The sequence below is a fragment of the Diabrotica virgifera genome, chromosome 5 (assembly GCF_917563875.1).
Source record: "Diabrotica virgifera virgifera chromosome 5, PGI_DIABVI_V3a".
Taxonomy (NCBI): domain Eukaryota; kingdom Metazoa; phylum Arthropoda; class Insecta; order Coleoptera; family Chrysomelidae; genus Diabrotica; species Diabrotica virgifera.
In genome coordinates, this window is record NC_065447.1 from 21,507,005 (window position 1) to 21,533,919 (window position 26,915).

At 33.6% G+C, this 26,915-nt stretch overlaps 1 protein-coding gene across 5 annotated transcripts in view; it reads right to left on the reverse strand.

Annotated features, from left to right (window-relative positions):
• LOC114326918 (spectrin alpha chain) overlaps nucleotides 1-26,915 on the reverse strand; it is an 84,499-nt gene extending 57,584 nt beyond the window's left edge. For 4 of the 5 annotated variants that reach the window (XM_028275382.2, XM_028275381.2, XM_028275380.2 and 1 more), the window contains exons 1-9: nucleotides 26,767-26,915; nucleotides 11,354-11,813; nucleotides 10,588-11,267; nucleotides 9,009-9,315; nucleotides 8,611-8,900; nucleotides 8,265-8,553; nucleotides 6,326-6,823; nucleotides 3,983-4,188; nucleotides 3,678-3,905 (exon numbers count right to left, since the gene is read on the reverse strand). In XM_028275382.2, coding sequence (XP_028131183.2) covers nucleotides 3,678-3,905; nucleotides 3,983-4,188; nucleotides 6,326-6,823; nucleotides 8,265-8,553; nucleotides 8,611-8,900; nucleotides 9,009-9,315; nucleotides 10,588-11,267; nucleotides 11,354-11,738 — 2,883 coding nt within the window. In that variant the 5' untranslated portion in view covers nucleotides 11,739-11,813; nucleotides 26,767-26,915. Of the gene's footprint in view, nucleotides 1-3,677; nucleotides 3,906-3,982; nucleotides 4,189-6,325; nucleotides 6,824-8,264; nucleotides 8,554-8,610; nucleotides 8,901-9,008; nucleotides 9,316-10,587; nucleotides 11,268-11,353; nucleotides 11,814-14,878; nucleotides 15,032-26,766 lie in introns of those variants that run through there. The other variant, XM_028275378.2, reaches the window with a different exon arrangement.

Sequence of the window (26,915 nt, forward strand, 5' to 3'; positions counted from 1 at the left end):
TTTAAGTAGTTTTCTCACTGACAATTTCAAGTCTCTAATTAATAAGCTTGATTTTTGGGACCATTTTAAGTAACGCTAAAAATTTTAAACAATTGCTATTTTCAAAAATTTGTTTAAAATCTAATTTTAATCCGATTTCCTTTTTCTGGTCGACAGTTTAAAGGTAATAAAAAGGTCTTTAAAACAATATATCAAGAGTTAAAATCCGTTCAGTAGAAGCGGATATACAACAGATTGAAAATGGACATTTTTGTAAAAATCGCGTTTTTACGGATTTTCAAAGTGCTGACACGTTTTGGGGTATATATTAAATTGTACAAAAATTTTTTTAGAAGTAGCTTTTTATATAAATACTAACTTCGTATTGGAGATTTTCTTGGCCCGGGCCTCTATCTACTTTATATGACCCTCTAAAAATGAGTATTTTGTTACTCAAATGAGGTGACTTAACAAACAACTTACGGCCTATTTCTATCAATCAGAGAGCCTGAAGACTTTAACTATTACGGATTAGAAAAGTAGAGATCACAACCTTTTATTTGAGGTCTCACACAAACTTCTAGGTAGCCTAGAAGTACAGTTATGATATTTCAAAGTCCTAACTAAAATTAAAGTATCAATTCTGTGAACGCTACTTTTATAGATTAAGAGCCGCTATGGGTGAAATTTGTTATTTATTTTAGGCACGATAAGAGGCCATAACATAAACAATAAAACCTAAAAGAAAACGTATGAACACTATACCGTCACTTTTTAGAGGCACATACCTCGACAGTGGCGCATCAAACTTTCCACTTATGAACGGGATAAATAAATTAAAAGGTACCCTTCCTTACACCCAGAATTCAATTTTGTTAATTTTTTAAAGTTCTACGATATTAATAAATAAAACTCAGTGTAATTTTAACCCGCCACCCCCATCCCCCCCAACAAGAAATCCAAAAAAACTGTTTTTTAGGGGATTTTTGGTGATTTTCCCTATTTCATAGACTTCAAAATAGATTAAATTAATGTTTTTTATAGGTTATATGTAAATTGAAGTAACTGTGTCCTGTAGAATATTTAAAAATTGGAGAAATGCGTCGAAACCCCCAAAAAACCCCTCTAAGAACAATTTTTTGGATTTTTGAAGATGGAGAACCTTACGGAAACTTCTGAAATAAATTAGAAATATAGCATTTAATAAAATACACAAGATTAAAACAAAATAGTCCAACAGCCGTCCCCAAAAAAAGTTTTTCGTTTAAAAGTTTATAAAAATAAAAAAATATTTTTTTTAGGTTATGTCACTCAACCTACGTGTCTATAAAAAATAGGCATGTTTTGTAAAAGCCACAAGTATGCGTGTGAATTTTTTGAAATTTTAAAATTGATTATATCCCACCTAAAAAAAATAAAAAACGAGAAATGAACTTTTTGATGGTGGGGGTAGGAAAACAGGGGAGGCGGGTTGAAATTACACTGAATTTTTGAATCACATATAAATTTAAAAAATAAAAAAATAAATTCTGGGAGTGAGGGAGGGTACCTTTTAATTTATTTATCCCCTCCATAAGTGGAATATTTGATGCGCCACTGTCGAGGTGTGTGCCTCTAAAAAGTGACGGCAGAGTGTTCATAGCTTTTCTTTTAGGTTCTACTATTTAATTTTTAGGCTCTTATCGTGCTTAAAATAATTATCAAATTTCATCTATAGCGGCTCTTAGTCTATAAAAGTAGCGTTCACAGAATTGATACTTTGATTTTAGTTAAGACTTTGAAATATCATAACTGCACTTCTAGGCTACCTAGAAGTTTGTATGACCCCTTAAATAAAAGGTTTTAATCTCTACTTTTATAATCTGTAATAGATAAAGTCTTCAGGCTATCTGATTGATAGAAATAAGCCGTAAGTTGTTTGTTAAGTTGCCTCATTTGAGTAACAAAATACTCATTTTTAGAGGGTTATATAAGGTAGATAGAGGCTCGGGCCAAGAAAATCTCCAATGAAACGTTATTATATATATATATAAAAAACTACCTGTAAAAAATTTTTTGTACAATTTAATATATACCCCAAAAGATACCAGCACTTTGAAAATGCGTAAAAACGCGATTTTTACAAAAATGTCTATTTTCAATCTGTTTTATCTCCACTTCTACTGAACGGATTTTAACTCACAAAATATCATTTTAAAGCCCTTTTTAATACCTTTAAACTGTCGTCCAGAAAATGAAAATCGGATTAAAATTAGATTTTTGACAAATTTTTGAAAATAGTAATTTTTTGAAATTTTTAGCGTTACTTAAAATGGTCCCAAAAATCAGGGTTATTGAATAAAGACTTGAAATTGTCGCTGAAAAAACTACTTAAAATTACAAAGACAATGACGTTTGGTAAGTTAAAATCGGTTAAAAGGGAGCCGATATACAGCCTGTCAAATATACGGCAAAAACGACCTTTTTTGGGTCTTTGACGGGCCCTATCTAGGGCTCTAAGGCCCCTAGGGGTCTGTAACTCTCAGGATAACGTTTTTTAAATAGGTCCAATAACATACTAAAATTTGAAGAAGATCCGAGGACCCTCCCCACAAAATTCACCGAAAAGTAGAAATATTGCTCATATATATATATATATATATATATATATATATATAACACGCGTGACGTCATCTATCTGGGCGTGATGACGTCATCTATCTGGGCGTGATGACGTAATCGATAATTTTTTAAATGAGAATAGGGGTCGTGTGCTAGCTCATTTGAAAGGTTATTCAATTCTCTATTCAGTAATTAATTGACAAAAAAAGAAGAATGTATGTAATTTATTTAATATAAAATACCTTTTACTGTTATCAGAAACCAGAAAAAAAATGTTTATTTGAAAAATAAACATTGCTTTTCGTTTAAATTCAATGTTCAAGCCAGCTCCCGCTAGGCACCTGCTTTTTGGAAGTTTGAACAATTAATTTAAGCGAAAAGCAATGTTAATTTTCCGAATTAACACTTTTTTCCTGTTTTCTGACAGTAGTAAATGTATTTTGAATTAAATAAATTACATACATTCTTTTTTTTTTGTCAATTAATTTAATATAAAAAAATTGTTTTTGGACACCCTGTATAAATAACGATGTTAATGTTTATATTAGTGAATACAGAATTGAATAACCTTTCAAATGAGCTAGCACACGACCCCTATTCTCATTTAAAAAAATTATCGATTACGTCATCACGCCCAGATGGATGACGTCACTTGTGTGATATATATGCCAAAATATCATAATTATAAAATAAAAATCGACCTGTTTCGGGATTTTTCCGTAAAGTCGCCGGTTTACGAAATAACGAATTTATTCCTTTCATTTGCACCATACTGTATTTGTTTTTACTGTCTCTCAATAGAAAGGTAGTATAATTTCATCTCTTTTTGTTTTGTACCATTAACTGAAAAACACGCGTTAAAACATTGAGGAATATAAATATATAGAACAGACGAACGGAAACAGCCATTCACATAAATGAACACAAAGTGTTCATAAAACGAATATTTTGTGAAATTCATTAAAAATTTACACATGGCAGTTACAAAGATTAATATTTATGGTTTTCTTACTTACTTTAATCTATAATTGGTTTTTTTATAGCTTTGGTTTTAATTGAACAATATTCATATAAAAGAATAGAGGAATCCAACTTACCCTGCAGCTACGAGCCTGTTCTTTTAAGCCATCGATTGTGTTTCCAAAAGCAGCCAAATCGCTCATCAAAGCCTCATGTTTCTTCAAAAGAGCTTCGGAAGAATCTTCGTCCTTTCCGTAATCAGTGTTACTGACAATCGGCTCCTTTTCTCTCATCCAAGATTCAGCCTCGTTAGCATCGGCGTAATATTGGTGGGCTTGAAGGGAATCTTCAAGGTCTTGTTTGCGCTAAAAATACAATTTATTAGACATATTTGATATTTGACAGTAAATTAGACAGAAAACAGTGATTTCTTCAAACTTACTTGGGTTGACTTTTCCTTAAGAGAGTCCCAATGATCATTAAGAGCATTTACTCTATTTCTGATTTCGTCACTAGCAAAGTGTTCATCTTCCATCATCTGCTTACCAGCGTCAATGACAGCACTTATACGACCTTCGTGGTTGTTAATTTCGGCCAATACTGCCTGGTGTTTTTTGATCAAGTTTTGTACTCCAATCAAATCGCGACCTATAACATTAGAACAATTAATATAGATTAAACTTTGGTATCTTCAAGCAGTTATTCTTTTTCTCATGAGCATCTTTCAGTGCGTCACAGTTTTTCGATTTCTTTCTATATGTATAATGGATTTCTACGGCTGTCGCGGCCTCTCCATACCCAGCTTCCAATTTTTTCTATCATAACACATATCTTCATCGAATTGCCTCGAATCCATTGTCTCCTGAATATTGTCCCTCCAGCTTCTCCGTGGTTGTCCTCTTTTTCTTCTCTCCGGTGGGACCCACTCTAATATTTTTCTTGGCCAGCGAGTCGTCATTCATTCTTTTAACGTGACCGAACCATGTCAGCTGTCTGTTTTCAATATCGTCTATTATAGTTTTTTCCACCTTCATACGTTCTCTAATTGTTTCATTTCTGTTCTAATCTTGAGACCTGCCAACTTCTCCTCAAAAAGTTCATTTCTGTACTAAGTAGCTTCTTTTCACTTCTTACACTTATGTCCCAAACTTCTGCACCGTAGACTGTAGCGCTCTTCATTATACTTTCATATATTCTTCTCTGTTTCCTTCCTGATATTGTCCCATAAAATTGAATTGAGGGATCTAGTGATGCTTCTACCTTTATTGATCCTGTGTTGTATTTCATCTTCACTATTTCCTCGTTTGTTAAATATAGCTCTCAAATATTTGCATTGTTTCACACCAACAATATGACCTTGTTCCGATGGTAGGTTTTCAATGTCTTCGTTTCCCACTATGAAGTATTCTGACTTGTCCATATTTATTACTAATCCTGCCTGTTGGTAATATTCATTTAGCTTCCGTATCATATAGATAGCTTAAGTCATCTTGATCTTGGGCTATAACAACTTGGTCGTCTGCAAAGTATAATGTAAATAGGGAGTCGTCTCCCACTTTCAGTCTCATCGGTTTTACTGCTTTTGTCCACCTCTGTAGCGGCAGTTTCACATAGCAGTTGACTGTTATCGCAGCGGCTTTTAGCGGTGGGGATATATCTACTGCGATGGGTTTTACTGCTACCTACTGATTCACTACCCGTATGTCCAAATGAAATAGTCAGCTTTTAAAGATGGCGCCGAATAAAAAAAAAGGTGTAGATGGTGTAACAACTTATTTATTACTATTGAAGAAAAAAAATGTTATGGAAAAAAGTACCCTCGGTGGCGAAACGAACATACAGTAAAAAAAGATATTGAGTGAACACACCGTTATTAAACAGACCTGGCTGTGACATGGAAGATAATTTATTAACAGAACCATTAAAACCATGGCACTGTTGGACAGTAAATAATCATCTGTGCTCATTTCTGTTGGTTGGCTATCATGAATTTTCCTTTTTTCTAGTAGATACGTTGCTCTTATGGATACTATCTTCATTTTTATGGTTTCTTTATCTATAATCTATACCCACCTTTTCCGCAATTTTTGCAATTGCATCCTTTCTCTTAAATGAATAAAAACATTTTTTTCGTCCGAGAACGTAATGTGTTTTCGCCATTTTTATTTTATAAATAAGTTACTGCGATAGCAAAACTAGAATTATTTCTACTTATCGCAGTAATTCTTATAACAGTCTACTGCGATCGAAGTGGTATGATTCACAACGAAGAAAAGGTGACAGTCAAACCACGCCTACCTAACAGTCGCTGCGATAACAGTGAACTGCTATGTGAAACGGCCGCTTAAGGATTGGTCAAGGTATATTTTAAAGAGAGTGGGAGATAGACAACATCCTTGTCGGAGGTCGATTTCTTTCTAACGCATTGAATTGTATGTGACAGAAAAAAAGGCACGTCTGTGATTAGAGACATTTATAACATTTATTCTAGTTGTCGATAGATGGCGGTATAATCGAAAAAAAATATTTACGAATTATATAATATATCAACGAATATAATCTGTAAAATTTATAAGACTATACAAATCAAAGAAAATACCATTTTATAAATGCAATAAACACAATTAATTTGTTTTTATGCCAAATTGCAAATAAAATGTGACAACTGTCAGATTTAACTAAAATGTCATGTTAGAATAAATGTTATAGATGTGTATTATCACGGACTTACCTTTTTTTCTATCATTTCTGACGCACTGAAAAATGCTCATGAAAAGTACTTTACCTCTATTTGTGCTTGCAGCAACGGGTTCCTTTTCTCTAATCCAAGCTTCTTCATCCTCAATGTCTCTAAACAACTGTTGAACTTGATGTGAATCCAACAACCTTTGCTTTCTAACTGCCATCGGTGTTTGAAGAGCTGCATATCTATCGGTCAGAACCTTCTGTTTGTGAGCGATGTTGTCAGCATCAAAGTGTCCTCTTTCTACAAACTGGTTAGCAGCAGAAGTGATACTTTCGATTCTATCTTGATGTGATGCCACATCTCCCTCCAACAAACCGTGTTTCTTCTGTAAATTTTGCACAGACGTCAGATCTTTGCCATAATCTTCTGACATAAGCTGACCTTCAATCTCAGATAGCCACAACTCGATATCTTCGATGGTTCTGTTGAATTGCTGCTGTTGACTGGCTTCTTGAAGCTTTGAATTCTTTTTATCTGTTGATTGAACCAAAGTCTCCCAAAGGTTCACGATCTCTTCCATTCTTGATTGAATACGAGCTGAAACATAATTAAAATCAGTATTGGCTCAACTGTCTATTCACATGAATGGCCAAACTAGCCCGTATTATCCCCTGCAGAAAGATAATTAACCTCATTGACAACATGCTGATAAACAGAGCCTTCCAGGTTATAATGGGAAAGGAGACGAGTAGACAGATGAAACTTAACAATGGCCTTCCACAGGGTTCTGTCCTTGCCCCCTTACTTTTCAGCCTCTATATTGCTGACATGCCTGAAACCGAATCTCGGATGTTTGGATATGCTGACGACTTGCAACAAGCCACCATGTTTGGATATGCTTGCAACAAGCCACCGATCTTTAGAAACTACAGAAATCACTCTCACGAATGTTATCCATCCTCAGCGAATACCTTAAGAAATGGAGACTACAACCAAGTACTACAAAAACTGGAGTATCAGCTTTTCATCTGACAACAAGCTGGCAAACAGAGAATTGCGAGTGTATTTTAATAACAAGCTGTTGAAACACAATAAATACTCGAAATACCTTGGGGTTACTCTAGATAGAACGCTCACATTCAGAGAACACCTGACGAAAACAGCAGCAAAATTTAAAACACGCAACAATATAATACAGAAACTCTGCGGCACTACATGGGGGTCCACAGCATCAACTTGTAAGATCCTCTGCTCTTGGCCTGATATATCCGGTGGCAGAATACTGTGCACCAGTGTGGCTAAATAGCAGGCATACCCACCTGGTCGACACTCAACTAAACCGTGCTATGCGTATGATAACAGCCACAATTAAGCCCATCCCTACAATATGGCTACCCACCCTTAGTAATATAGCACCACCCAACCTACGCCGCGAACATGCATTGGTTAAAGAATACAACAAAATAATGGACAGTCGCCAGCTTCTAGTCCACAACGACATCCCCGATATTCTTGGAAACCGTCTCCGATCCAGGTTACCTCCTCTACAATCTGCTCAAGCGCTGCAGCAATCCAACTTTGACTTAAATACCCGATGGAGAGAAGATTGGGAAAGTAAGACAGATCCGCATTACCATAGTCTACCGGACATCATAGAAAAACCTGGCGAATTTGAACGTCCCAGTAAGATTTGGGCAGCCCTTAATCGAATTCGAACAAACTGTGGAAGATGCGCCGACTCCCTCTACTGATGGGGTAAACTTCCCTCGCCTTCTTGTGACTGCGGCGCTGCAAGACAGACGATCAGACACATTGTTCAGGACTGCCCACGCAGAGCATACACAGGCGACCCTATAGACTTTGTAATTGCAACCGAAGGGTCAATCGAATATATAAAAAAACTGGACATCTGTTTGTGATGCAATGTATAATGCATAAATCTAAATATATTCTGTGATGTACTTAATCCATACGCTAAATAAATAAATAAATGTCTATTCACAGCTGTTAAAACGAAGAATTCATTTATGGTACTTACGTGCAGCATAATGGTCAGCCTCGATGAGTTCTTGCCCAGTTGATGTAATATCTTCCATTCTTGATTTGTTGGCATTGAGTTCTTGTTCGAAATTTTGATGTTTCTGTACTTTGCCTCCCAAATTAGTAGGGTCCAAATAACTCTCGTCGGTTGCGAATTTAAGTTTTTCGTTAATCCACCCTTTGGTTTCGTCACAATCTCTTTCAAACTGTTGTAGTTTGTAAGCGTCCTCCAGCGTTTCTCTGCGAATACTAGATTTTTCTTTGAGAGCCTTGCGGCGTTCCAAAAGCTAAAAAAGCAATAAAAATAGTCATTGTGAAATACACTTTCAAAATCCAAAACTTACCATAGCTCGTCTTTGAGCTACATCATCAGCCGCATAATGTTCGCCATCTATCAACTTGGTAGCAAATTCATCTAAGGCTTTAATCTTCTCTTCTTGTGCTGCCAAAGACTTTTCGAAATCTTCGTGTTTCTTGATAAGAGCTTCAACAGAGTCCAAAGAATCGCCAAGGTCTTCGTTGGCTAAAAACGCTTCTTGTTTCGCCATCCAGGTGTCAGCCTGTTCTGTGTCTCTGTAGAAGACTTGCAAATCCATACACTGCTCATATAAAATGCGTCTTTCATCCCAAAGCGCTATAAGAAAAAATAACAATAGTTTTGAAATCGAAAAAGAGCGGTGGATTCAGATACAAATGCAGATAGTACAGTTTATTCTTTTGATACTACATAAAGGCTACTTACAAATCAAAGATCTCTTGTCAGATTCCAACATAGACAGTTTTTCTTTGACTTCGTCACTGGCATAATGTCCTTTGTCCAAGAGAGCTTGCCCAGCTTCGGTGGTGGATTTAAAGCTGTCTTCTCTAGCGTCAATTTCGCCTCTGTGTTCTTGATGTCTTTCTAACAAGGCTTCAGCTCCAGCAACATCTTTCGCCAGTTCGTCTGCGGAAATGATGGCTTTCATGTCATTGATCCAGTGGACCAAGTCTCTGAAATCGGCTAGGAAGCGGTGAAGGGCGTATGATTCTTCCAACTTTTCACGTCTTTCCTATATTTGGAAAAATAAATTTTAAAAATACAATAAATAACAAAAAATTAGACTAAGATTTCACTCTAATGGCATATAAAACAATGTAATGTTACTCTACATCCCACCAGACTGAAAACAATGGGAACCTTCTCTGGTTACACCTCCGAGGCTTCTACAATTTGCAAGCCATACGGATGCCGAGACTAAGGAAGATGAGGGAATTTTACAATTTATAATTCACGTCCCATCTGCTCAGCGCGGTAAAGTTCCAACGATATTCTTATTCCAACGAGATAAAGTTCCATTGGTTGGATCAGAGAGAGCAGCATATGTGCCTCCTGATGAGAGACTAATAAGTTTCGAAACCGGTAGAGGTGCTTGCTGCACTCTCTGATTGGACTAGAATATGATGCGGCTGTATTTTCGTTTTGCAACGAAATTGAAAATGGTTATTCATTTTTGAACAAAAAATTAGTTATAGAATGCGTATTTTCAATTAAAATTGTGACTAATTTCCATTAAATACAGAAGATAACATAAAAATGACAGGAAAACACCAGATTATTACAAGATGGTTAACAACAGATAGCTGCAACTTCTTGAAGAAAAAGGGGAAATCCTCCTGATATAATCCATAACAATGCAGGCAGGCAAAGAAAGAACTGCCGATGGGTGCACGTTTACTGACCATTGAGCAAAAAAATCATCGTATGACCACTTCTTAGAAGTGTTTGGACCTTATGAATCCGTCGGACTTTTGGCGTCGATTGGTAACTTTTGATGAAACCTGGCTTCCCTACTACACACTAGAGAAAAGAATGAATGCATGGTAGTGGACTGAAGCCGTCAAAAGTGCTCCGAAGCTGCTAAGAGTAGTTCAAAGGGTCGGAAAGGTTATGGCCACTGTATCTTAAGATTGCAAAGGTATAATTTAAATTGATTATGTTGAAAAAGGTAAAGCTATCAATAGCCAATATTAGTGTGCATTATTGGACAAATTAAAGTAGGAGTAGAGCACTATCGCAACACGCTTATACAAAAAAAGAGAAGAGTCGTCTGAGCTATGCTTGACTTAATATGAATACATAAGCTACAGCAGTAAGAAGTCTACCTTGAAAACAAGAAAAGAATAAGTGAAGGAAAGGAAGATCAAACAAAGCTTTTTGATCGGTTTGAAAACTAAGAAGATTAAAACCTAATTGACACAACACTGAAACAAATCACTCTGTAATCCAGAGTAAACACCTACAAAAAGTTTTATTTAAATCAATTCTTCGTAAAATTACTTACCTTGGCTTTAGCAGTCAAACTGTGCCAATAATCTTGAATTTCTGACCTCTTAGATTGAATTACATCGCCATGGTCATCGTGGATAGCTCCCAGTCTATCTGCTTCTTTACCCAAGGTAGATACTTTATCTTCCAAAGCTGCCAAATCTCTTTCAACGCCTTCGTGCTTACGTTGCAAAGCTTGCACACTTGCCAAATCTCTACCGTAATCATCTGAAGATAGCACAACATCCTTTTCGGCGATCCATGCAACAGTTTCGTCGGCATCCCTGTTGTAGCGCTGGATTTCATGAGCGCCATAGAGTTTGTCTTGACGCATCAATGTCATTTGCTTAAGGCGTTGCCAAGCGTTATTTAATTCTTCTTTTCTTGTGATGATTTGGTCTCTCTCTGGGTGTCCGTCATGTAGCAATTTATCAGCCAGTTCGTTGACTTCTGTAACTCGGTATTCTTGGGAAGCCATGTCTTTTTGGAATTCGTCGAATTTGCGCTGCAAGACTTCTACGTGTTCTAAGTCATGGCCAAACTCTTCGGCGGAAAGAAAAGCGCTTTTTTCGTTAATCCAGAACATGACTTCGTCGCAATGACGAATAAACTGGACGAGAACTAGAGCTTGTTGAAGTTTGGTGCCTTTTTCGGCCAGTTTGGAAAGAAGTTGTTCCCAAAGTCTATGAAGTTCCTCTGGAAAATAAAGCATCCAATAATGTCGATGTTTCAATAGACAATAGCACTTCAAATAAAGTTAAGATATAATAATAATTACATACCCAAACGTCTTCTGATAGTTTCGCTCTCATAATGGTTCTGATTGATCATCTCTCTACCAGTATTGTCTAAAACGACGATAGCATTGCTATGAGCAGCGACTTCAGCTTCAAAGGCTTGATGTTTCTGAATCTTAGCTTGCAAATTGGTAGGATCTTTGTAACTTTCGTCACTAGCTGCCTGTAGTTTCTCCAAAATCCATGATTCCAATTCATCGGCGTCTCTCTTGAAGTATTGGAACCTTCTGGAATCTTCTAACTTCTCCCTCTTAGCTCTAGCGTCGGCTTTGAAGTTGTCGTAGCGGGATAAGACTTCCTGACGACGTTCCTGGATATCCTCGGCGGTTTCGAGGATCTTAACCTCCTTTGGAGGGGGGATTTGATCCATGTTTGGGTGGTATTCGGGTCGCTATGTGTGTGGATGGTTCTCAATCGTAGTCGTTAATTTGAAGAGGTCATAAAACTGAAAAAAAAAAAGAAATATGTTTTAATAAAACATTCAAGAAATGGTATTTGCAATTGATTAGACCTCGGAAATCATACAAAATTCAATGCTTAATATCTTTGTTACCACGTTTTAGAAATACGAATATCGAGACAAAATATGAACTACTTTGAAGGACACGAAAGGAGCCTCCACGTAGATTGTGATCACTTGTGAAAACAACCGGGCGTCCCCTGGAAAGAGTAATGTCAGCTAATCCTTTCAACATCGGAGCACCAACACATATGCAGATGATGCAGAAGATCTACATAAATGGGCTGAAAGCATAACTTAAAACTCATAATCCAAACAACCTGCATCTTTCAACATCGGAAGATGGCGCAGAGGTTACATTCTAGACAATATATTTGTCAGCGACAGGGTTTGAGACCATGTGACAAAAATCGTTGGAAGCACCCTCACAAATGCACAGCACAGACCAATAACTCACTGTTTCAACGCGACCATCAGATATAAAATTGTTCCTTTCTAGAGAAGGTTCAACCTAAAGCAAAATGGAAAAGACGAAGTAGTTTTCAATCCTAATAGTAAATTATTAATATTGAAGATATTAAAAATATTACTAGAAGATTTTTAAATTGAAAACTTATTGGTACACTTTCCTGGTGACACCTCCAAGACTTCTACAATTTGCAAGTCAAATGGATGCTGCAGTGAAGACGAGAGGGAAGGAATTCTACACTATGCAATTCACATCCCCCGTCTGCAGCTGGTAAAGTTCCAACGGAAAAATGCACCTAGTTACTCTACGGAGTAATACGACTATAAAAAAATGAAAAAAAAATGGAAAAAATTATTTGAAGCATCGGATCAAGAAGTTTCCCTCTTAGAACAGTGCCCTGATTCATACAATAGATGTGTACAAATCATAAAACAAATATCACAAAAACATATCCGTAGAGGTTGTCGAACCGAATACATAGCGGTGCTCAATGAAGAAACCCCGTACTTAAAAGATATGAGCAGCTATATGAAGACGACACTTTTTCGGAAGCAACAATACATGTTGGGGAGGAAGTGCTACATGCGATATTCTCCAACAGAACGGATAAGTGGTGCAAGCTGGTTATGAGTCTAGGCATGAAAGCTGATGGAAGATGATTCGGAATTTTGACAACAATGCCGCTGCACCGGAATCGATCCTGACACAAGCCACACTAGTATTTTCAATAACATAAATTATAAAAGGTTTGGGATAAAGTCTGGCAACACGTTATTTTCTCGGAAACCGCTAGAACGATTTTTACAGATTTTACAACGCAACCCTGTATACATTCTTCTTTTTGTCTCAATTAATTTAATTTAAAAAAATCTTTTTTAGGCACTATGTATCAATCATTATGTTAATATCATTCATTTTTGAATTATGTTAATGTTTATATTAGCGAATAGAAAATTGAATACCCTTTCAAATGAGCTATCACACGACCCTTATTCTCATTTAAAAAATCACTCATTACGTCATCACGCCCAGGTGGATGACGTCACTAGTATGATATATATGGCAAAAAATCGTAATTTAAAAATAAAAATCGACCTGTTTCAGGATTTTTTGTTAAAGTTGCCGGTTTATGAAATAATAAATTTTATTTATGTGTTACTTTATGGACGCACTGTATTATAAGCATGTATAATGCATAGAGGGTGAGGCAAATAAAGGGCCTATTAGAAATATCTCCAGAACTAAAGGCAACACAATCATGAAAATTGGAATAAAGGGGTTTTGAAGGATGATCTATTAAATGAAAATATTTTCATCTCTTTGCAACTTCCGGTTATACCGGAAGTTGCTTATAACTTCGATTTTTTAAATGGGACACCCTGTATATTTTTACATTTTTGGATTCTCTTAGATGTCTTCTTTCTTAAAATATGAGGTTTTGTAATATTATACAGGGTATTTTACAAGATAATTACGTTTTTTTATTAATTTTGTAGCAAAATTAACACCCTGTAGAATTGTAGTAGTTTGACATCTAAAGTTCTACTTACATTCAAATGACTTTTAATATACTCTTCTATTGTTAAGAATCATTAATATAGCTAAATTTTTAATTTTAGTATACAGGGTTGGTCTAAACTCGGAATGAGTATTTTCTGAGTTTTCTTAAATGGAACACCCTGTATTTTAGTATTGTATTGAAATTATATTTTATGGTACTTTTTTATTTCTTAAGCATTCCCTATACCTAACTGCTTTAATTTGTGCTTAATTGTTAATCGCACCAACAATCTTAACTACGTAGGTATTTTGATAGCTAAACCATTATTGGTAATTTTAAGAACCAGTCTGGATTAATATGTATTTATTTGTGAAAAATTATTTGGGATCGAGTATTTTCACGGCCAACCTAATAAAATTTTACGTATTTTTTGTTGCAATTAATGTTTAGCTTGAATCACCAATAACTCACAAATTAAAGCAGTTAGGTATAGGGAATGCTTAGAAATAAAAAACTACTATAAAATATCATTTCACTACAATACAAAAATATAGGGTGTTCCATTTAATAAAACTCAGAAAATACTCATTCCGAGTTTCGACCAACCCGGTATACTAAAATTAAAAATTTAGCTATATTAATGATTATTAACAATAGTAGAGTATATTAGAAATCATTTGAACGTAATTAGAGTTTTAGATGTCAAACTACTACAATTCAACAGGGTGTGAATGTTGCTACGAAATTAATAAAAAAACGTAATTATCTTTTAAAATACCCTGTATAATATTACAAAACCTCATATTTTAAGAAAGAAGACATCGAAGAGAATCCAAAAAAGGAAAAATATACAGGGTGTCCCATTTAAAAAAACGAAGTTATAAGCAACTTCCGGTATAACCGGAAGTTGCAAAGAGGTGAAAATATTTTCATTTAATAGATCATCCTTTAAAACCTCTTTATTCCAATTTTCATGATTATGTTGCCTTTAGTTCTCGAGATATTTCTAATAGGCCAGTTATCTGCCTCACCCTATATATTATTCCAAATATTATTCAGTAGAAAAATTTAATGACTTACTCATGCTACTATTTAAAGAGAGGAATGGAAGGTATGCAATTAAGAGAATTAAAATGTCAACTGGTTTGAACTTAGTGACTTCCCAAGTTCAACTATGTCCTAATCATGTAGTCATTGAGATAAAACTAATGTTTTAGTTAGTATTATGTTGAGACAATATAGACCAACTACTGATAATTTTAAATTTCTTATAATACCTTAATGTTTTCCATCAGTTTACTTTTAAAAATTGATAAGAAACATTTGATAAGTGTTATCAACCTATAGAAACTAATTAACATTTACTCAGTGTAAAAATGTATATGATATCATTTATTTTTAACAATTTTCTCATTATGTCTATAATTATATAATGTCCGGGTTATAACATCCTGTGCCTTCCGGTTTCCACTCTCCATTCACGTCTGTCGGCCGTGTCTCCTGGTCCAGAGTAATAAGGATTTTCTCGGGACACTCAAATATCCAGGTAGCTGACTACTTTTTTAGTTATTGTAGACCTATAGGAAGAAAACCTACCTGTTTCCTGCCTATAGTTCGAGTCCGTTTTTTAATTATTAACAATTTAATGCAAAAATCGCGATTTTTTCGATATTTTGCACTCTATTCAAAAGCTAAATAGTTTACATAAAATTACAAAATTCAGTTTTTTAGAACATTGAAAAACCTTCAAAATGCCGATTTTTGAAAGTTAAAAAGTTAATTTGTTGCTACGCAAACTGCAAAATAAGTGAAAATCGTTATTTGTTAATAACTTTGACTAAAATTGCCTTAGAATTTTAGTGTTTCACCCAAAGTTGGGTATTGGGGTACTTAACAAACCCTCAAAATTTGAGACCTATCCATTAATTAGTTTAAGAGTTATTCTATTTGTTTATCCCAGAGACCTTTATTTTGCAATAAGATAAGACAGAAAATAATGAAGATAGGGCAATTCTGAGTATGCCAAATGAAAGCAGAAGAGTGATAGTATCAAAATGTATTAAAAAAAGATAAAAAAATAATTAATATACTCAAAAATCCTAATGCCAAATTTTTGAAATTTTGTAGTTTATAAACATTTAGAATAACTTGCAATCCAGTTTGTCGCTATTCTCTTAATATCGCTGCATCCAGTTGAACTGGATTGCAGCTGCCCAGGACAGAGAAGGGTGGAGACACCTTGAGGAGGCCTATGTTCGACAGTGGACAAATTTGGCTGTGTGATGATGATGATGATGAGAATAACTTGGCAAATATTATCCGTAGGAACAATCTTTTTATATATTCGGAAAGCTAGTATTTTAACACGAATTTTCAAATACAAAAATTTAGCCACGGTTCATTAGGGACAAAGTTAGCCATTTGTTTTTTTTTTAATTCACAGCTAATTTGTTTGTAATAATTAAGGAATCTCATTAATGCCATTTTAAAGAATGGGATTTGTATTTTTTCTTAAAAAATTTGCACAAACATTGTACCTTCACAGCACCCTCTACGATTTTTCAAAAATGTAGTTCAAATGATTACTAACTAGGGGAACCTACAAATCCACCGAGTTAAAATACCGAAAAAGCAATTTCAAATGAATATAATTTTCTGTATCTCCGGATCAACTCAATGGATTTTGATCTTTCTTTTAGAATAATGCAATTTGTCATAGAAATATGCAATTTGTTTATAAATTTATTAATTAATAAACAGTCTAATTTGTTTAAACAATTCTTGAAAAAATATTTTTTTACAAAAATCTATTTTTTTAATCATAGTATCATTAATGATCATAGAAAAAATTAAAGTACACTTTAATAAATAAATTATTTTTATTAGATAATTATTTATTGAAGATAATTTATTCATTAAAGTATACCTTAACTTTTTCTATGGTTAATAACGATAGTATGATTAAAATCATGGATTTTTGGGAAAAAATTATTTTTTCAAAAATTGTTTAAACAAATTAGACTGTTTATTAATTAATAAATGTGTAGACAAATTGCATAGTACAGAAAATTTATATACAAATTAAAAAAAGAACGATCAAAATATACTCAGTAGATCCCGAGATATAGAAAATGATAGTAGTTTTAAGTTGCCTTTTTTAGTTTTTGAACTCGTGCATTTGTCGGCTCCCAGCTCTCCCTTCACTTACCACGACTAGTCACCAATTGAACTACATTTTTAAAAATTCGTGTAAAATACCAGCTTTTCTAATATGTAAAATGAATTTTTCTACAGACAATATTTTTAAAGTTATTCTAAATGTTTATAAACTACAAAATTTCACAAATTTGGCATTAGGATTTTTGACTATATTAGATAATTTTTTATCTTTTTTTAGTACATTTTGATAGCATCAGTTTTCTACTTTTATTTGGCATACGCAGAATTGCCATATCTTCATTATTTTCTGTCTTATGTTATTGCAAAATAAAGGTCTCTGGGATAAACAATTAGAATAACTCTTAAACTAATTAATGGATCGGTCTCAAATTTTGAGGGTTTGTTAAGTACCTCAATACACAACTTTGGGTGAAACACTAAAATTCTTGGGTAATTTTAGTCAAAGTTATTAACAAATAACGATTTTCACTTATTTTGCAGTTTGCGCAGCAACAAATTAACTTTTTAATTTTCAAAAATCGGCATTTTGAAGGTTTTTAATGTTCTAAAAAATTAAATTTTGTAACTTTATGTCAACTATTTAGCTTTTGAATGGGGTGCAAAAAATCGAAAAAATCGCGATTTTTGCACTAAATTGTTTATAATTAAAAAACGGACCCGAACGCTAGGCAGGAAACAGGTAGGTTTTCTTCCTAGAGGTCTACAATAACTAAAAAAAGAATGTGTGTGTACTTTGTACGCACGTAAGAAGATATTCTTCTATTATGTATATAATAGGTAATTTAAACGAAGTAAATATACTTAAAAGGTTATTTGTATTTTATTTAAAAATCAAACTAACTTTCTTATCTACCACTTTCAAAAAATTTTTATTAAAACAACCAAAAATAAAAAAAAATATATATGAATCGCCCAGGAATTGAACCCGCGTCATTCCAATCTCAGAGCTAACGCATTACCCACTACTCCAGCAAGGCCCTAGGAACTGACATGTAAGTTTCGGATATAATTACACAACACGGCGACATATAGTGTAAAAATGTTATGCTTACATAATATTTTATTATTTTACTACAGAGAAACACAAATCCAAAAACACAAGAATTATAATAAATAATACATTACCTAAAAACACTAATATATTCTTTTAATGACTTATTTGCACGGTTACAGATACATACATACCTACCTTGAAAGATTAGCAATGAACTACAATACTGTCAGAACTACATACTGTCAGTGTGCGCAGGCGCGCAGATTTATGTACAATTTTACCCTCAATCGATTCGCCGCTAAAGAAGAATATCTTCAAAAAGTAGTCAGCTACCTGGATCTTTGAGTGTCCCGAACATGGTCTATTTCTAGCTTATTACCCTGGAGTAATATATGGCATTACTTTTGAACTTAGCCATGTTGTTTTCAGTTTTCCTCCTTTTTTTCGCCCAGATGGCTGCCAGGCCAATATTAATTTCTGAAGGTGATTATCTGTCATGCTCTGTACATGTCCGTACCACATACTGTTTTTACTGTATTTATTTATTCTATGAGGTCATCATTTCTTCATTTACTTTAATTCCTTGATCAATATTTAATATATCCTGTTTTTAAACTAGGAGGAGTAAACTCAAAAGATAGATTCACACCCAATAATGTCACTAGAAAAATCACCAGATTCATCTTCTTTTTTGGTTGATCATGTCTGCCTTCCACGGTAATCCATAAATATTATATTATACTGATACAGCGCTAAAGAGTTCTAGAATCAACTGTTTTTTATATAAATGCAGACTAAAAGTCTAAAAATTAAAGTAATAACGCAGATAATACAAAAAATTGCTATATAACTTTTTAATCGCTGATTTATAAATGCCAATAGTGACAAAATTTCTTAAAATATTAATAGTGTCAAAATGAATAATTTTGTGGAGTAATTTTGCCTGCGGTTGGACCAATTACAAACAAGCATTACGGCGCGGTAAATTTGAATTACTCCTCATAGTTTAAAAACGAGGTATAGAGCATTTTGAAATATAAGTGGGAATGCTCACAAAAGCACAAAGGGTTTCCTAGAAAAGCATTGCATTATTAAGCCGCTGTAAATTGACTAAAGCATATCCAAAGAAAGCAATAGAATCAGTTGTCTACTGAAAGGTGGAATTGATTGCGTTTAGGACCTGCATGTATCTTTATACTACTATGGTTATACTACTGTATGTATGAAGTAATAAATGCAACAAATAATGTATTCAGTGTTTTACATACAAAATGATATAAAAAAAACAGTAATCAAATAATGTCTTTAGATTAAATTAGATTAGATTAAATTAATAATCTGCCATAAGATACATTTTGTAAAGTATATCAGGCAAAATTTATTATAAAATTATATTTTCAACAAATACTATCTCTTATCTAATCATTTTCAAAAACAGTTATTAATCATTTCTATAACTGTTTTATGATCAAAACTATTTTTTTATACTGTACATTACGAAATGCTTAAATCATAAGGCTGGTGATTATTTAATAGTTCTTTATAAAACCCAAAATTAAACTTCCTCTTCATAACAACATTCCCTCAACTACTACACTGATCCATTGTATCTAAATTTAGCTATGTGTAATCCCCAACAAACAGTTGATGGTATCACTGTTATGTAATTTTAAATAACAGACACTACATTGACCTTGATAAAAATGATCATGATTCATTTTATAAATATAGGTAATTTGTATAGTTTAGTGAACTTCATATTTACACCATTACCACATATTTTAATAAACATGTTATTTGGCATTGGTACATAACAAAAGTTTAAATTGTGTGTTTTGAACAATATACAAGATGTCCCCTAAGTGGCTTATCAAACTGCAGGCAGGTTGGGTTAAGAAATAAATTTAATAAAATTCAGTGTAATTAAAAATAATCAAGCCTTGACTGCCATATTATTAAAAAAAAATTGGTCCTAATGGTCATGAGGCTGTTATTGAAAAAACATGAGAACAACATTTATGTCTCACAGCAGCCAACGTGTTAAACTTCCAAGGAGCACATCCTTTAATTTGTCTTTAGCTGGCGTTTGTCCTCGCCTTTTGTAGATGATGTTTTCTTTAAATAAATGTTGGGAAATTGTTGTAATGATAAAAAAATATGTTTTACAATATTTTCTCATTCTTTCAATAATTTCAAATGATATTAACTGCAGAATGCTTTTTACATGTAAATCACTGATAGCAGCGACACTTCATTGAACCTGAGGATCTTTTCTTTTCCATTACACATTGTCGCAAAACACTGCGCTTTGGAAGGTTTCTATAAATGAGTTTACATTAATAAAACACAACGTGGTATAGTACAAACACAGTACAAGATACATTAAAATACTAACTATAAAACTTCCATAATAAAAAAAGTCATCAATTAGCACAACAGTCCTCAAAAAATTCCTCGATACTCTAGTATCACTTAGATAATAAAAACTTCTTGATTGCTCTTCGGAATACAAAAATATTGCTTGAGGATCTTATATTGAGTGGTAGGTGATTAAACACTTTCTTTCCAGTGTAAATAAATGATTTTTTAATTAGTGTAGAAGAGGGAATTGGAAGTGGAATAACGTAAGTTAAACGAGTGTTATAAAGGGAATCTGTCCGAATATCCTCTTTATGTTTTTTAAAAATTAAGCACGCTAATTCAACGATATATATGCAGGGAAGCGTCAAGATACCATGTTTCCGGAACAGAGGCCTGCATGATGTACCAAACTTGACCTTGCATAAATATCTAAGTGCTCTCTTTTGTAGCATAAAGATTCTACTGAAATGATGAAGAGAACAGCTACCCCAAAAGGCAATATCGTATCTCAAATTAGATTCAATCAGGGCCACATAAACACTTTTTGCAATCTTGAAATCCAAATGGTGTGCAACTGATTTGACAGCAAAGCAACCCGATGATATCTTTTTGCTTAAATATACAGTGCGTTGCTCAAACTTAGGTTTATTGTCAATATAGAGACCTAAAAATTTGTTAACAGTGTCAGAACAAATGCCTTCATTACCCAGAGTGATGTTGTTTAGATCATTCTTAAAAGAAATTAATTAAAATTGTGGTATCATCTGCAAATATAGTAAACTGGCCATTAATATCGAGGTTAATTATGTCATTAAAATAGATCAAGAAAAAGATAGGACCCAAGACAGAGCCGTGAGGTACGCCACAATTAATAAAGATATTACTAGAATAGCGCTCATTGATTGATACAGACTGGCATCTGTCTTCCAAGTATGAACTGAACCACTTTAGAGTAGTTCCTCTAAAACCATATCTTTCCAGTTTATTAAGAAGTATTTTGTGATTGACACAGTCAAAGGCTTTAGATGGATCACAGAAAAGTGCAGCAGCAACATAATCGTTATTTAAGTCTAAGTATAGTTTTTCCATGAATTCGAAGATGGCATCATATGTACTTTTTAATGACTGGAAACCAAATTGGCAGGAAGAAAGTAAATCGTGTTTTTGTAAGAAAGTCATCATTCGAATTTTGACCAATTTTTCACCTTTGAAAGCGATGGTAACAAAGAGATAGGACGATAATTAGCAGGTAAATCGTGGTCACCACCTTTATATAAAGGAATAACCTTAGCACATTTTAAACAATCGCTAAAGTGACCTGTTGAAAAAGAAGTGTTAATTGCCTCCGCTAAAATTTTCAGAACATTATCAGGAAGATGGGATAAAACTTTAGATGGAATATCATCCCAGCCTGCAGCCATAGGAGTTTTAATGCTTTGTATAATATTTTTTATTTCAGCCGAATTAGTGGGAAGAAAATAAAAAGAATTTGTGATGTTTACTCCATTTAAAAAATGCATTAGATTAGAAGAAGAATAAATTTTTCCAGCGAGTTCTGGACCTACTGAGCAGTAATATTCATTCAGCTCACTAGGGTCTAAGACTACATCAGTAGTTCAGGGAACTTTAGCTCTAAGATTATTAACTATATGCCAAGATTCCTTTTGTTTATTATTGGCATTTTCCATTCTAGATTTAAAAGATATACATTTTTCTAATTTAGTAACCTTCCTATATATGGACCTATATTTTTATAGAAATATATCAAAAATTCATCATTGCATATTACCTATATGTTTTTTAACGTAGTTTAAAGATCTTAAGTTTTTGCAGGAAATTCTAATTCTTTTAGTAACCCAAGTTTTCTTATTTTTCTTTTTAAGAATTCTTTTTTGAAATGCCAAATTGAAAATCTTCATGAGAGTGTGATGAAATTGATGGCACAAATCAGGAGAGCAAAAAGTATTATTCCAATCCTCCTGATTACATAATTTAATAAACCTGTCAAAATTTCTTTTGCTGAAAATTCTACCTCATCTGGTTGTATGAGGTGGATTCTTAAGGGGAAATTCACATAGAATGGGATCATGATCCGATGAAAAATATAGAATCACTCTACACTCAGCCAGATCTGGATGTAGATTAGTACAAATATAATCCAATATGCTGCTATCTCTGGTTGGATCGTTAACCAGCATTCTCATATTAAAACTATTAAGTAAATTTGTAATGGTAATAACATGGCTGTGTGATGAATCCAGATATCCAATATTAAAGTCACCTGTCAAGATAATAAATGCATTTTTTGGAATTTTTTCAGGCAAGGACTCCAATCTTTGAAAGAATAGCTGCACAATAGACTTAGGGGGTATGTACACAACAATGAGAAAAGTATTAAGCTTCTTACTGAAAGTAATAGAAAATTCGAATTCAGGTTCAACACAGAGGTGGTTAAATTTATTATAGTCAACAAAACTGAATTTATACTGAAATATTATATTAATTAAAATTAATGTGCCTCCGTGGATGCTTTCAGATCTGCAAAATTTTGATACTACAGAGTATTTATTAACACAAAGTGTTTCCAGAGGATACAACCAGTGCTCAGTTAAAAGCACAAGATCTGGTCAATCATCTTCGCTAAGAAACACTTTCAGTTCCTCAACTTTATTTTGTATAGAACATATGTTGTATAAAATAATAGAAAATAATAGAAAATAATAGAAATTTTCTATTTAAAATAATAGAAAAATCTAGGAGGGTTGTTCTGCTGTGATTTTGCTAGATGTCCTGCTCATCTTAGTCTTCATATTTTTATAAGAGATACTACGTCTTTAAATATGTGTTTATATCTGTGGTATATCTCTTAGTTGTACTGCCTCCTCCAAACACCATTTTCACAGATGCCACCTAATACTCCTCTCAGGATCCTTTGTTCAAATATAAGCAGAAGGTTTTCATCTACCTTGGAGATGGTCCATGTCTCCAATCGATATGTCAACACTGGTTGTATAAGGGTTTTGTATATCGTTATTTTTGCTTTTTGGCTTATCTAGAAGAGAAAGCTCTTCAATATTTAGGAGCCTTTGCTAGATAGGCCAATTTGTATAAAATTTGAGTTTATGCCGCCAATGTTTATCACACTGTAGAAAATTATACACGGATATCTTTTTGTTATCATGGAGGCTGAGTAAGCAGTAGCAGCACACATCTTGTCTAGAGTATCCAGTCCACCTTTGGTTTCATTGTAATCAATCTATTTTCATAGAAAAAAGTTACGAGGATATTATTAAAACCTGCATGAAACTGCTTGTTTTACTAATACTAGACATTTTGTAGATATCAAACACGTGTGTGTACATCTGATATGTTATTAGTTGAGGAACACACCTAACCTCACAAGATAGCTTTTTTAGTAGTGCTTTGTCATGATCCATGACTCCACACCATACATTAAAACCAGAAATATGTTCTAACAATCTGATTTTTACTTGTAGTAAAAAGTTTCTTGATAAAACTTGATAAACATTGATTACACGTTTGAAAAATATATTTTCAATATTTTTTAGAAAAAAAAGGATATCTATATAACAACGTGGAATGAAGTAAACACTTCTGTTGTATATAGGTACCTATATGAATTTATTAAAATTCTTAAAATTTATCCACAAGGGAGTGGAAGTACAAAACGTTTTCGGTCAAACTGACCATCATCAGTGTAAACCTGGAAATAAGTGAACCACTTAGATTGAAAAGCAAAAGGGTGAAATTTTGACAGTTAAAAATAGAAAATGTGGTTACTTACGTCCAGTGTACAAGTAATTGTAACTAGCCACTTCAATAGGTGTAAAAACCTCTAAATTAAATTATTGCTACATTATACGCTATATAGTAGTCAACATAGTCGATATCTATATAAAACATATCATCATCATTCTCTTTGCCTTATCCCTATGCGGGGTCGGCTTCCCTAATTGCATTTCTCCACCCAATTCTGTCTTGGGTCATATCAATGTTAATCCCCTTTACCAACATGTCCTGCCTTATCGCCTCCCCCCAGGTCTTCTTTGGTCTTCCTCTCCTACTCCTTCCAGGAATCTGCACTTCAGCTATTCTTCGTATTGGGTGATTAACGTCTCGACGTTGAACATGACCAAACCATCTTAACCTATGCTCTCTCATTTTGGCATCAATTGGTGCCACACCTAGACTTCCTCTAATATACTCATTTCTAATTTTATCCTTCTTTGTCACTCCACTCATCCATCTAAGCATTCTCATTTCCGCCACATGCATTCGTTGTTCCTCTTTCTTTTTCACTGCCCAACATTCAGTTCCGTACATCATAGCCGGTCTTATGGCTGTTTTATAGAATTTTCCCTTCAGCTTCATTGGAATTTTTCTGTCACACAACACACCACTCGCTTCTTTCCACTTCATCCATCCAGCCCTAATTCTACTGCATGCATCTCCATCTATTTCTCCATTACTCTGTAATACCGATCCTAGGTACTTAAAACTATTGCTTTTCACAATCATTTCACCATCCAAAGATACCATTTTATTTGTAGTAGCTCCATCTTTAAATGAACATTCCAAATACTCTGTTTTTGTCCTACTAAGTTTTAAACCTTTTTCCTCCAGAGCATGTCTCCACTGTTCCAGTTTTTGTTCTAAGTCTCTTTCACTATTTCCTACTAACACGACATCATCAGCATACATTAAGCACCATGGAATGTTACCCTGTAGTTTCGCTGTTATCTGGTCCAAAACTAATGAGAATAAATACGGACTAAGCACCGAGCCTTGGTGCAATCCTACTTTCACATGAAATTTATCAGTCTCTCCCACACCTGTCCTAACACTAGTCGTAACTCCCTCATACATATCCCTCACAATATCTATATAAAACATAAGTGGAGCTAAGTTTTTCAACACCACTAGCAACATAAATTTCCATCGAATTGGAATATAAAAATGGAAAACATGAAAAAGAACTTGACAAACAAAAATATTAGAGCATTTTTGCACTTGTTGATTATTTCTATAATAGTGACATTTTCTGAGTAAGCTGGACACTTACATGTTACCAAGTTAAAAAATAAATTGGAGAGACTTGAAATTCAATATAACCAGAAATTTAAGTTCAAATATTGTCCATAAACAGATTCCATTTTGGGTTTATGGCTGTTTAGAAAATTTATATTTCAAATTTATATTTTACTTCAATGTAAACTAATAATTGGGTTCTCAAAATATATCTTGAAATCAAAATTAAATTTGGTATAATTAACACCATCAGCGCCAGTGTATCCTTTTAATACACACTGTCCTCAACGCTATGTACCGAAAAAGATACACATGGCTCGTTGTGTTAAATCAGTTGTGTCTCTTAAAAGTACACACTTTCAAGTGTTTATTTGTAGAGAATAGTGTTATGGCCTGAGCCAATTTCCTGGTACAACTGGGTTTGGCCTTAGACACGAAGACATGAAAAGATAGGTTGTATGTAACTAGAAATTCATATAAACATACAAAAATAGAAAAATAGAAAAATACGAAAATAAACTGCAAATAAATAAAAAATTTGCTTCAGTCACCCTAAAATAACATAAAAAACTCTATTCTCTAAAAATAAGGCAGGTTCATTAATTTATTAGGATGTCTCAAATAAGTGAACATTCACAATCATTGTCTAAAATAGACACAGTTTAATACATTCACAATTGAGGATCAAGGTTCAAAAAGACATAATACCTTAGCAAACTTCTACAAACATAAGTAATCCATTCCATACCTATGGTGTGCCTATGGTACTGAAAAAATGAGTTCTAGGGTGGAGATAGAGTTCAATGCACCATATACAGTAACCTAGTTTTCATTATAAGGGAATATGTATGCCCCCAAAAATGTATTTAAGTCTCAAAACAGTTGAAACTTTAAATAATATAATAAGCAAGCTCTAAATTGTAACCCCTTCGTTTTTTTTAAGGAAATTGAAATTAAATGTCCAATAAAAGGCATCGAGACAAATGTCAAATGTACTATTAGATAATTAATATTCGAAAGCATTATTATGGTATTAAATGAAAGTTAATATTATAAATTCCAATCAGAGATATGATTTTACCAATGTTCTAGAAGTCTGAGAAAACAGACTGTCATCTTGAAACTAGATAACATTGGATGTTTTGTAGCGCGTTAAATACAAGTCAAAGTATGTTTAAAATTGTAATTTTTTATATTATTTTAATCTTCAAATTCACCAATTAATGTAAAGACACCCACACACGAAAAACAAACGATTACAATATATTAAACAGTCAATCAATTCCAGTGACCCTTTTCAACATTTCAAGTGGGGTGTGGTACAACTAATTTTTTCTGGAAACATCTTATAAAATTGAATACAACACCAGCATCAAAAACTTACCGTTTTTTTTATCAAGAATAATGTCCACAGTAACTTCACTTCACTGGTCTTTACTAAAAAATTTTCTGGAGCCACAAAATGGCACCTCCTTGGTAATCAACCTCCTTATTATTATCGATGACGTCATAATCAAATACCGGTGCAATGAA